The sequence below is a fragment of the Eumetopias jubatus genome, unplaced genomic scaffold (assembly GCF_037043125.1).
Source record: "Eumetopias jubatus isolate StellerSeaLion01/CBP00866 unplaced genomic scaffold, mEumJub1_p1.0 scaffold_16, whole genome shotgun sequence".
In the NCBI taxonomy this organism is placed as follows: Eukaryota; Metazoa; Chordata; class Mammalia; order Carnivora; family Otariidae; genus Eumetopias; species Eumetopias jubatus.
Genome location: NW_028274822.1, coordinates 13,383,249 through 13,396,676, shown reverse-complemented (window position 1 = coordinate 13,396,676; position 13,428 = coordinate 13,383,249). Strand labels below are relative to the sequence as shown.

Below are 13,428 nucleotides of genomic sequence, written 5' to 3'. Positions count from 1 at the left end.
TTTGCCCTCTTGGGTTCAAGCTGCCAAGTAAAGAAACTCAGGCTGGACTACTGAACGATAAGAGACCACAAAGCAGAGAGAGGTCCCGCCAGCTCAGCAGGAGGCACTGGAGATAGGAGTGAAGCCATCTTGAATTCTTTAGCCCAGTCAAGCCACCCGAGCCAACACCACATGAAGCAGAGGCAAGCCCTCTCCATGGAGCTCTGCCTAATTTGCAGTCACGAGAAAAAAAATAAATGGTATTTTAAGCTGACATTGATTTTGAGTGGTTTGTCATTGAGGAAACATAGCAAACAAATCCCGTGTAAATATTCTGTGTTTCATGCGATAGTTTTAGCATCCATTGATATTTGCCTGGGTCAATTATTTCATTGGGGTTGCCAATGAAAATTGGCTACATTTTGCTGTTCTCTCTACAGCAGAGAGAGAGGGAGGGAGGGAAGAAAGGGGAGACAGGAAGAGGGAGAGAGGAAAAGCACTAGCTTTCTGTCAACTTGGTATAAATTACTGTTCCTCCTAAGAATGAAGGGTGAATGAATGCTTAATCTTTCCCATTATTAGTTTCAGAATAAAAAGTTGAATATTCACCCCCCAAGGACGGCAGATGAGGTTCTCTGCCCCTCTACTTCTAGCCTTCTTTCAATGCTGGTCCTCCGTATTTGCGTGGTCCCCACGCATGTCTGTCACTGAACTCAAAGCGCTGCGCTCTAATTGCTGATTCATTTGTCTGTTTAGCTGAACTATATGCTTCTTGAGGGCAAGCACATTAGAGGCGAAGCCAAGTATGTATAAATTCTAAGCGAAATGAGACTTCTGTCATACCCCTGCTTTTTTTCTTCATGCATATTATCTTACATGGTTTAGATAATATCTGATATGATTTTTTTAACCATGCAATTGCTTTGTCTTTTGGTGATTTTGATGTTTTTTCATTTCATTTTTTAATCAAAAGAGTAACTACCCATGGTTATAAAAACAAACAGTAGCGTGGGCCGGTTATGTAAATCAGCAGTTCCTGACCCTCAAACCCTCAGCTCCACCAGGGGTAATTAGGTTTGGTTCTTTTTTTTTTTTTTTTTGGAAAAATGGCCACGATATCTTTCAACTCAAATGCCTTTTTCACTGTGTTCCCCTTGTCTCCCTGTGACAGGTGGGATCTATATCCTCTCCCCTTGAAACTGGAGGGCTTTTGTGACTGTTTCAACCAGTAGAGTATGCCAGAGGTGACACACAGTAACTTCTGAGACCACCACTAAAGGGAATATAGTTTCTGCCTCTCTGGGATACTTGGATCTTGAAGCCTTCGTCCTGACCGCCCCGGGGCGGCCATGCTGCATGGAAGCCCCCACTAGCCCATGCAGACACCGCTTGGAGAGGCCCTGAGACTTCATGGAGCTCTCCCGCTGTCCCCTGGCTGTGTCAGTGCTCTGCTCTTCCAGCCCCAGCCCCTCTCCGATCGCCACTGTGCACATGGCTCCTAGCTAGACCCCGCGAGCTAGAGATCCACAGATTCTGATCCACAGAAATCAAGGGAGAAAAACAGTGCTTTAAGCCATGATGGTCAAGCCTCTTGGAGGCCACACTTGGGAGTTTTTTGGTTATACTAATGAAGTAGCATTTACTTCATTTACCTTGGTCCCGAGGACCCCAGCACCACTGAATTATTGCTTATGATCTGAGGCGAAGATCATTCTGTCATGCCAGCTCTATTACCTCATGTGCTGACCAAGTCCACTCGGCTTGTACTGGTTAATTGACATTACTTGGCTTCTGCAACCAAAGGATCTTTCCAGCTCCAATCTTTCAAAGAGCCAGTAAAATAACTGGGAGTGTATTTCTTTCACCTATCAAAGGCTCAGTTAAGGGACTGGGTTATGGATCTTCTCTGGGAACAGTGAAGCCTTGTGAAGGTTCTTACAAGGTGAATCCACGCCAGCATTTCTATTTCCTAAAGATATTGGGTTCTTCCTTTTACATTATATATTAATGGAGTTCCAAGTGGGTCGATTGTCAAATTATTTCTTCAACCAGCCAAACAATTAAAACCACTCGCAGCAGCTCAAACCAAAATACTAAATTCAGAGTCTCTGTTGACTGAACCCACATCAATAAGATTTGATCATTTCTGAAACTAGGTTCTCCTTTTCTTGACTGATCATCAAAATACTCCACTTCCACCCACAGTGCTCCAGGTTATGTCCTGAGACTCAGAATCCTTCAAATCCTCATAAATTTACACATCCCAGAACTATACACCCTGCTCTTTGCCTCCCAAATTTCCTTACCTTCACAGCAAAAAAACAAAAAAACCCCCACAAAACTGAATCTGAATTCAACTGATTATTGGTAACTTGGTAACTGCTTGGTAACTTGGTTACTTGGTAACTGCACAATCAAGTATTGTTTCACTTGACTATTTTAGTACTGTGAATGCAAGAAATGTTTATAGTCATAGAAGATCCCTGGGCTTCTCTCCCTGCCCTGACCTCAACTAGCAGTCCTTGAAGTTCTCATGCCTTCATTTTGTTCTACAGCAGCTACGAAGCAGTTCCCCAATGTCTTGTCCTCGCTGGGCACTTCATTCCATGGGATCACAGACCATAATGTAATTAGCTGTCTCGCCACAAGCTACCAGATTCCCATCGGGTCAGATGCTACTGATGCTGCTATGACCCTGTTTTTAATGTCCTGACATCCTTGTGGTGCTCAAGATAGAGGGACCTGGATGGCAGCACCTGATTAACCATGGCTAGTCAGGTGCCCCTGTGATGGCTGCCTCGTGCTGAAGAAAAACAGGATGTCCCTACTTTGGTTCTGTAGCAGGAGGCTAGGGGCATTCCCAAAATCAGGAAGGCAGTTTGGATGAATAGCACTCTTCCAAAGTCCATTTGTTTGAAGAATTATCTATGCTGTCTTATTTTTTCACTCTCTTCTTAAAAGCTGTTGTTATTTTTATAGGGCTCCAAAGAGGGAAACAAATTCCTGTGATCAGCTCTCAGCCCAACTGTAATTCCTCCCTAAAAACTTTTGCTTATTTTGGGAAATTAAAATATTTAAAGATGAAAACAAAGGAAAAATTAACAAGCTTCCATACTGCTACCACCCAGATTTAGCCACTGTTAATTTCTTGATGTATTTGTTTTCATTCCTAATTTTCTTTTTTTTAAAGTAAAAGCGTGGGAGAGGGGCAAAAATAATATATGCTTATTGTAAAGTATTCAAACCGAGAAAAACATACAAAGATTCATTCACTCAATAAATATTTATTGAGCACCATCAGGCACCAGGCACTGTTCCAGATACTGAGATACAGCAGAAAGAGAGAGGAGAGAGAGAGAGAGAGAGAAAAAAAAAACAAACCAGCAAAGAAAATCCCAGTTCTCACAGAACATACATGTTAGTAGGAAAAATTACAAATAAGAAAAATAGTAAACTATATAGCAGGTTACATGGTAAGTGCTGCAGAAGAAAAGAAAGCAGGGATTGGGTATAAGAGCATCAGGAGGGATTGCAATTTTAAATAGGATGACCAGGGAATGTCTCACTGAAAAGGTGACATCTGAAAATATACCTGAAGATAAAAAGAGGTAGAGAAAATTAAAAATAAAAAAAAATCAACCAAAATCTCACTACCCACAAATAACAAAATGAACATAAGGTGAAAATAATTTGTTTCTATGTATATGTACAGGTATCTGGGTGAGTGATTATATAAATGGACAAAAAACATACAGCTAGGAGAAATATACTATTATAAAAATGGATTCAAACTATAAAATATATTTTTTAATCATCAATAAATTAAGCATCTATTTTTGTTTTTGGAGATATAGAATACATACATAGATGTACAGAGTGACCTACATATCACCCAGACCCAGATTTGAGATTACATTAAGTCTAGAATCAACTCAGAATGGATACTTTGCTAAGTCTTCTGACTCATGAACATCTACTTACTCAAGTTTTTCTTTGTAGTGTATCCTAGTTTTTTATGTGAAGGTCTGTGTATCTTTCAGACTTATTTTGAGGTATCTGATGCTTTCTGATACTATTATAATTGGTATTGTTTTCATACTTTCAATTCCTAATTGTTGCTCAGATAACCACCATGATTTTATTAACTTTGCGTCCTGTAATCTTAGTAAATTCAAATTCTAAGTTGTTTATATTAATTTGAATTTGCTACATATACAATGTTATCTGAGAATAACAATTTTGTTTCTTCCTTTTTAATCCCTAAACTTAGAAATTCCTGTCCAAAGTTGAAAAGTGGTGATAGCCGGGGAGTAGTTTTCCATAATTCACAATTAAGTATGATGCTTGCTATAGTGCAGCTTTTCCTTTTTTTTTTTTTTTTTGCAGATGCCCTATATTAAGAGGCTCCCTTCTTTTCCTAGTTTGTAAAGTTTTTTTAAAAAAAATCATAAATAGGTACTGGATTTTATCAAATGCTTTTTATGACTCTAAAAATGTAACTTCTGTACTTTATTTCTGTAAATGCAATAAATATTAATTTTTCAATTACAAACAGACTTGGTTTTGTGTGGCACCATGCTAACTGCAATTTGATTTCCGTGGCACGACTCTCCCACCGCAGCAGATTTCAAGCTGCCAAAACAAGCTCACGGAACTCACAGGTAGGAAGAGATGGGCACTGGCTCTCCTAAGCCAAGAGGAGCCAGTCCTGGCCTACCTCTGATTTTACTCCCCAGTAACCAAGACGGAAATTGATCATTTCACTAGAGCAGCAAGAGCAAAGTCACTTCAAATGATCTATTTTATAAAAAGCCTCACAGATAATCTAGGAAGCCAAAGGTAGGACTGGGGGTAGTTTAGGAATTCTTCCTGGCAGAGATGATACAGGCCATGAGCTAGGTCTTAGTGGAAACAATGGGATTTGGACCAGCAGAGAAGGACATTGTAGTACAGTAACAGAAGGTGGTAAAGGAAGGTATGGAGGCAGGAAAGCACATGACATCTATGAGAGCTCACAAAGGGGAGGTAAAAGCAGTGTCCATGCTGGGCACTTGCTGTTGTTCCATTTGCAAAAGCATCAAGCAACATCTACGGCTACGTTACAGAGGCGTGCCTCAATTTCTAACCCATGCCAGTGAAAAGTGGCTGAATGGTACTTCACGTTAATAATCAAATATATATACTCATTTTTTTCTGCATGTTATCAGGAAACTCAAAAGTTAATTTTCTTTTGAAATTCTTTTTATTAAGACTCCTATCGTTTCCAGGCTGGAGGAAAAAAAGTGTTCTTCAACATCTAGGGTACAGCTCATAGAGGTACACCAAGTAGCCTCAGAAACCATCTACCCCAAATTTTGTAATAGTCCAAGTTCAGGCAGAGCCTGAACATTGTGAGTACTTATCTGTCCCTAAAGAACTCACGGGATATGGTCTACGTGCTACCATTTCAGAGTAAGTCTAAAATTGTTTGATTCCAGAAATAGGTTTAGAACCAGAAATGTAAAAAATGTAGATGTAATATAGAAAATGGAGCCATGGCTGGAAGTGATATGGATACTGAGCTACCCTTCTCTAAGCACACTCAAGAATTAAGTGTGAGAAAGTACCTATTGGGTCATGTATTTTGTCAAATTAAGTAAAATACCTCCTCAAAATAAATTCTGGATTTACAAAAAATTCTGAATTTCAACTATTATATAATTATGTGAAGTCTCCTAGTGATATAATTAATAGCAATACTATATAATTCTGAGGCTGATAAAGAATATAAATTATTTTATAAGGCAGCCACAAAGAACTGTTAGTCTGCCAACTTAACTCCCAACCCTCACATTAAAGTTGAAGAACAGAATTTTCATGTGTCCATTCTCAATAATTTCTAATGATATCTTTGTATCTAATCAATTTAGATAATATTTTCTCCTTTACAGATCCCAAAATAAAGCAGCATACACAGAATATACCCAATAGTAGGTTATATCAATTTACTTCACATAAGAACAGCGTATTTCAGGCCTATGATTTCCATTTAGTATCAACAAAAACAATCCGTACAGAAAATCCAAAGGCAACGACAGAGCATTATACATAAAATGTGCAAATATACTTTAAAATGCAAGTTATTCTATAGTATTTGCAAGGTAGAACTTTATAGTCATTAAGGAACCAACCTCATTCCAGCTAACTTAATCATCCTTTTGCATATATAACCAATGCAAACGCACAAGGCACAACTTAGTGTTGATGCTAAAGTGTGTAACATACACCTTCGGATTTATTTGGAGATATTAAAATAACATAATCATGTTTGTATTTTATTATTTAAGGAGACATTAGCTCATTTCTAAAGCTTCACAAGCGTTACACTTGATAACATATGTGTGGCAAGGACAAACTGTTCCCTGGACTTAAAAGGTAAAAGACAAGACCCTTGGTAGCCTATATTTAAAAAAAAAAAAAAAAAAATTTTATATATTTATATATATGTACACACACACCCCCACAAGAAACTTCCCATAATTCAAAGGGAGGCCATTCCTTTTAGCAAAAGTTCCCATTATAGTATTTCATGACAGAATTATTTAAAAAGTATGTATTTATTTGCCATCTGTTTTGGTCAATCTTCCTACAAAAAGATACTGAAATAGACAATTTTCTTCTTCAAGATGAAGACAATACCAATTTAGAAAGTCTTTCGAGACTGCACAGTGAAAGGTATTATTTAATTAAATATAGAAGTTTGTTGCTCTTAAAGAAAATTACTGATATCTACACAAAGAAAAATGTTAGTCTATCAAAAATCAATGAGACTTGGCTAGAACACAATTCAGAATCTTTCAAGCCCAATCACAGTGCTCTTTGCTGTTTTATTGCCCATCCCTGAGAATATTCTATTATTTAAAATTTTTTAATAAAGTAAATAAATTTTACATTGATGAGAATTATGCTTAAGAACTGTTTTTCAAAATATAAAGTAAGCCCTATTTCATTTTGGTAAAAAAGAAAAAAAAAGAAAAAGAAAAAAAGAAATGCTCTTTGCAAATACCACCAATTCTAAATATTGGTATCTCAATCAATGTTCATCCTCTTCCTAACTGGGTAATTCCTATTTTTTGCCATTCATGTAACACTCATTTCCTTATTATCCATTATTTTATAATTTTTGTTAACAGGAGCATTTAACTGGTAATGGAGCAAAAATACATATAAAATTAAAGGAACTCTGGAGTGAAATCTGTATTTCCCTGTGGTAAAAGAGTTTTACTGGAAATAATCTGAATGCCATCCAAGAAAGGCAAAAGGACCTACGAAATAAAGAACACACATGGTAAATGTCTTCCTCGTTGTCTTTGGTTTAGCCTTCTTGGCCAAAATCTTCTGTAAACTTCTTTAATTTCAACAAGTCATGTTCGTTGACTGTGGGTTTTGTGTTAGATAGTGACCGTAACATATCCGACTGTCAGGGAAAAAGAAGGGAGGAGTATTAGTAATAGATTTAATCAAATAAAAATCATTGTATTTATTATTAACTAACTTCCCACCTGAGGTTAAATCTAAGTATTTGCAGTGTAACTAAGTTACTAACAATAAACTCTCTTATTCTTTCCAAAGGATGTCTTTGATCCTGTTCTTCCTTTGCACAGTAACTTTAAGCTGCTTGCCTTGTCCTGACCACAACTTTCAATGGCTCCCATTAGCTATCAGGAGTATAATCCTTTTAGCTTGAAGATCAAGGCCTTCCAAAATATGTCCCTGATCTCTTTTCTGGTCTTATCTGTTTTTTTCTTAAAACAAGAGAGTTCACCAAGTGCAGTCCAAAAGGAATTTAGTCATTCACTTATAGAAGTTATTCACTTATACTTATGTGAAACACAACACCATTTAATTAAAACCAACTATACTCAGAATTTTTTAAAAAAGATTTTATTTATTTGAGAGAGAAAGAGAGGGACAAGAGAGTACTGGTGGGAAGGAGGGGAGAGGGAGAGGGGGAAGCAGAGAGCCCAAGATCAGGCCCTGAGCCAAAGGCAGACATGTAACCGACCAAGACACCCAGGCGCCCCTGGAATTTTTAACTATTAATTAAAATTATGATCAAAATGGGAAGAAAATAGGCTAACATCAGGGATTCATTAAAAGATTAACTTCTGGGCTATGTCTCTTATAAAACAGTATGAAAAATGGTCAAAGAACAAAATCTTTATAAAAAATAACCCAAGTGGGGCACCTGAGTGGCTCAGTTGGTTGAGCGTCTGGCTCAGGCCATGATCTCAGGGATCCCCACCATGAAGGGTTCCACATTCAGCAGGGAGTCTGCTTGAGATTCTCTCTCTCCCTTTCCCCCAGCCCCCACCCGCACTCACTCTTCTCTTTAAAATAAAGAAGTAAATCTTAAAAAAAATAACATAGCAAGGACTGAAACAAAAAAGGGTTTCTGAATAACTTCTCAGAGAAGCATAATTAACACATAAATATATCTATATACATACTATGTACTTATAGAGGTACGTGTATGTCTATAGATCTATGTGTACATATCACATAAATAAGTTTCTCCTCTGGAAGTTACTGTTAATTCCGGCATAAAGCTCTTTGAAAATCTGTAACTGAAGCAGAAGATTTAAAAAACTCAGGTTGTACCAATGAGAAAACATAAAAATAATAAATGTAGCTTTTCACAGTAAGCTTCCTATACCTTACAAAATAAGTCTTAAGAATTATAAATCCCTCCAATATAAACTATAGAAATGGGATTTTTTTATCATAAAAATTTGGTTTCAGGACTTTTTCTTTCAAGCACTACATTAAACTTTCTACAAAGCTTGAAGAAGTAAAACAGAAAAACACCGATTATGATTACTATGACAGATGCATTAAGGTTTCTGGATATTTTACAAAATCTTAGATTCAGAAAAGAAATTTCACCAGTTCTACTTTTTAGTTAAGTCTTGACAATAATTTATGCCATATAAATAAGTATTCTGTTGATAGTATCCCAGCCATAAGACCTATATAAACTTAGAAACCTGTTTTTTGAAAAAGAGCTTTTTCACTTAAAATTTTTCTTAAAGCCCAAGAAACTATTTCAAAGATAATTATTTTTTATATTTTTAAGTTCAATTAACTTTACAACTTTTTGAGTAGTATTACACAAACATGCTTGATCACACTGATATTTTCTAGCTAATCTTATGTAACTGAAAATGTTTATCTTTGTCTCACAAATGACAAACCGTTATGTTTTAAATTTTTTAAAATGTCAAACCATGCAAACAACTGGCTCCAAAAGTTTATCCCCAGGAACCTCCATCCATGTCATTTCAATGGCACCAGGGTCACCGGGAGAACAGGGTGTTAGCAGGTCATCTATTATTTTGTTGGGATCATCTCGTGAGGGTCCTCGCACCTGGAATAAAAAGTAATCTGAAATATTTACTTGAACAAATTAACTAAGTTAAGATTTAGGCAATTATCAAGACATGTGAAAATGTACTACTCTGTATTTTGTTAAAATGTTTACTTCTAAAAATAAATATGAATATACAACAAAATGTAGTTATCTTTGGGTGACAGGATAGATTTTGTTTGGTTTTGATTTTTTTCCTGTTGCTTTCCTGTATTTTGAAATTTCCTACATTACTTACATGATCAAAGGAGAAAAGGAATTAAAATTAAAAAAAAAAGAAACATCTGTGGTTAAGAGTTCTCTTTTCTCTAATGCCTATTAAATGGTCTTAGAGTCCACAAAAAAGGCATCCTCAATAAGTCTCTTAAGTTTTCTCCATTTTCCAAAACCGAGAAAGTTCTGTGATATTTGGAAGATTTATAAGTGTGAAATCACTGAATCTTTCTTTCTCAACAAAAATTCCTTCTTTAAAAATAAGTACAAAATTAAATGCTAAGTGTAATTTCAGTGCTATTTTGAGATTCCTAACTGATTTAAAATAAAATTTTAATAACACCCAGAGACAAAACTTTGTGACTTAGAGTCACATGCAAGTATTTTTTTTTAACATTTCACCTTTTATTAAGGCAAGTTTGTGAAAATAATACAACCAGATCTCTTCATGAACTTTCAGCTTAAAATGTTTTTTACATAAGAAACATACAAAAAAAATTGTTTTATAGAAAGCCACCTCAATACCAGAAAAAGAGTAATGAAGGATTTTGAACCCAGTTTACTTCTTAAAGGATTATCTTCCCTTGTCTTCAATTCCAAGTACCATTCATCATCTTTAGAGCCAGTTTTGCTTAAATGCTTCACCACATCAACCCAGTTCCATCCTCGAGGCAGTTCTCCTTTGTGATCTGTTTTATCGACTGGCTTACGTTTCTGGGTTTTTGAAAGCTGTTCTTTTTTTCTTTTTTTTTACTCCGTGGGGCTGTATTGGGATTTCAACGGAGATGATAACTGCTTATGGGTATTACAGAATTCACGGGCTGGTGATTCTCCATGAAGTGCTCCTTACTGTCCTTGGCATATTCAAACAACGTGTAGGTCATGGCGGTCCCTAGATCGATCTCCACTTCTTCCTGTAACTTGGCTAATATGCTCTGCTTTACAGCCGATGATACCGTGTTGTTAAAAAAAGCGTTCATAGATATAATTGGAGGTGTTTGGGGATATGCTTCTGTCCAGGAAATCTCTATTAAGAAGGCTTTGGGATCACCATTTTCACCTATCCTGTACTGAAATGACACTGGACCTAATTCCTGGAAGCTTTCATCTCCTTCATCAATAGAATGTAGAGCTTCCAGTTCCATCTCTCGGTCCTCGTTGGCACTCACTGCGTCGGTCGTGGGACGCCCCCCCAGGAGGGCGTCTGCGACAATGAGAAAGCGAGGGCAGTGGCCCCGGGCGTCCCCCTTCCAAGCCCTGGGCTGCGGGAGGCACACCCCTCACACAGGGGGCGAGAGTCACGCGCGCCCCCAGCCTCCGGGCAGCATGAAGCCGCCTGCAGGGGTCTGTGGGCGGGCAGCCCCAGCACATGCAAGTATTTTATAGGTGGCAACAGATCTATGCTAAATTGGGGGCTGCTTTCACATTTAATATTTGACAATGATCAATCTTAAATATTACGTCAGGATTAGGGCAGATGCAGAAAAATAAACATTCTAGCTTTACTCATTATGTGTATTTTATTGTCTGTCTTTCCCCACAAAAATTTCAGCTGCAGGGATTTTTGTGTTTGATTGTAGTACTTTCTGACTTAACTCTACACTCAGAGTAGTACTTTAGACATTTGATAAATAAACAAACAGGCAATCTTGTTTTTGCTAATTGAAATAATCAGCCTTAAGAATGGGAGTAAAAGATGGAGCATTGAGATATCTACTAGATGGTGATGCAGGAGGCCAGATGTTAACATTCATTTGGCTGCCTCACCTTATCCTCCTAAGAAGGACCCAGCTTCAGGGACACAGAAGCTGTCCCTGGCAGTTACATGGAGAATAGAATGGAAAGTTCTGGGTAGGAAAGGACTGAGTTCCTAACAATCAATAGCTTCTAAATGCAAAGAGAATTTAAAAGAAAATACAATGGCTGGACATAAACTTGACCCTGAGCCTCCTATATTTCCCTCAGTAAAGAAGTGGCTGCAGAAGGAAAGGGCTATTCCCACCCCGCCCCGGGCTACTCAAGTGCTTTATGAGAACTACTTCATTTCTTTCTCACAGTTGTACTTTGAGGCAGTGCTATTGTCTCTACTGTAGAGATGATAAAAACAAGACTTAAATGGGTAATAAAATTTGCTCCAGGAGATATAACAAATTGTGGAGTCAGGCTTTAAATTCAGGTTTTAATTCAAGCTCATCATTTTTTTTTAAAACTTATTTCAGTGTGGGACAAGACATATGTATGTAACTTAGTCATGATATATCAGTCTTGTCATATTGCTGGATTAAGTTTGCTAATCGTTTTTCAGGATTTTCACGTCGATGTTTATGGTAATATTGGGTATTGCTGTCCTTAGCAACAGGGTTGGTACAAATTACCTACTCCACCATTACTTAAATATCTTGGGACATCCCAAGACCACAGTCTTTTTACAAAATGCTATATGCTCAACCCATTCATGCAGACAAAACAGTGCATGGGAAGCGGGGACTCCGATTCTGAAGTACACGTGACCTAGAGAAAAATCACGTGTCTGTACCTCTCTGGTCGTACCTTGGCAAACCGTGTTAGCAGCCAAGTCCCAGTTTAATCCTGTTAACATCTGAGTCTGAGATTAATGATCAACAGGTGGCAACAGGCACCTCTTGTAGAATTTTTGTGAGGAACGAATGAAATAGTGAGATATAGAATAGAACACAGTGAATATTTAAATATTAGCTATTGGTATTTTTACTTTGTTAACGAGGTGTAAATGCACCAGATTCGGCTCGAGGATATTCTAGTTACATCAGCAGTAACTATACATTTAAAGTTTCTATACTTATATCAAAATAGTAAGTACTTCAAAAATCACTGCATAAAAAATTTTAAAATACATTAAGACTATTAATAATAGCTATTAATAAACTTTGTGGGAGAACTTATTTTCAAAGAAATGGCAACGTTTATTCTATAAACCCATTATTTATTATATAAAACAGAAACCTTCCTGAAATTCTTTGAAGACAAATCAACAATGGTCTCAAAACTTGACTTTAAAAGTATCTGAAAGGATGGAACAAAGCTCCTTACCTTTTTAAAATGAGTAGCTGACTGCACTTTTCTAACAGGCTGCATAAGCGCATCACGCACAATGACACTTATGTCTGCCCCCGAATAACCGTCTGTTTTCTTCCCAAGTTCTCGGAAGTCTGTTTCTGTGAGACTGTTCTGAGTGGTCCCCAAGTGCAGTTTAAACATCGCTGCTCGGGCATGGGCCTCAGGCAAAGGAATATAAATTCGTTTCTCAAATCTTAAAATGAAAGAAATTTACGTCAAAAATATTACTACATATATTTAATTTCAACTGAAAATTCAGATTCCTCAAGAAACGAGATGCTCAGATATTCTCATTTACATAAAGCTAAGCTGAATAAGTTAAATGGGCCCATTGTGTCAGAGTTAAACATATATATTTACATTAAATAATGGGAAAATATCCAGAACACATTAGCAACTAACAAGTAAAACCAAAATAGCCAGAGAACCAGTTTGGAGTAATTTAATCTTTCTCACATGATTTTTGGGTTATTTTGGCCATAGTGTTTATAATGTCTAGAATTCACAACATGATATGTCCCACAAGATTAGCTTCTCATAGAATCATACTCTGAACTCCTGATCCAGGGATTAATATGGTTAATCATATGAAATAAGAGAGGGCAAAATAATTCTCTAAATTCAAAACGGTAAAGCTACTCAAAATCTTATCTAATAAACCTATGTCTACACAAAATGTCCACTTTATTATAAAAGGTACATTCAGGATAAATAATTCTAGTAGTTCATAAGTA

General features: G+C 36.9%; 1 protein-coding gene and 1 pseudogene across 1 annotated transcript in view; both read right to left on the bottom strand.

Moving 5' to 3' along the window:
* Positions 1 to 3,243: 3,243 nt before the first annotated feature.
* Positions 3,244 to 13,428, bottom strand: part of VPS4B (vacuolar protein sorting 4 homolog B) — a 34,586-nt gene continuing 24,401 nt past the window's right edge. Inside the window, exons 9-11 of the mRNA XM_028102931.2 lie at positions 12,668 to 12,887; positions 9,245 to 9,385; positions 3,244 to 7,435 (exon numbers count right to left, since the gene is read on the bottom strand). Coding sequence (XP_027958732.1) covers positions 7,334 to 7,435; positions 9,245 to 9,385; positions 12,668 to 12,887 — 463 coding nt within the window. The 3' untranslated portion in view covers positions 3,244 to 7,333. The remainder of the gene's footprint in view (positions 7,436 to 9,244; positions 9,386 to 12,667; positions 12,888 to 13,428) is intronic.
* LOC114208789 (RWD domain-containing protein 4 pseudogene) lies at positions 10,047 to 10,830 on the bottom strand (annotated as a pseudogene).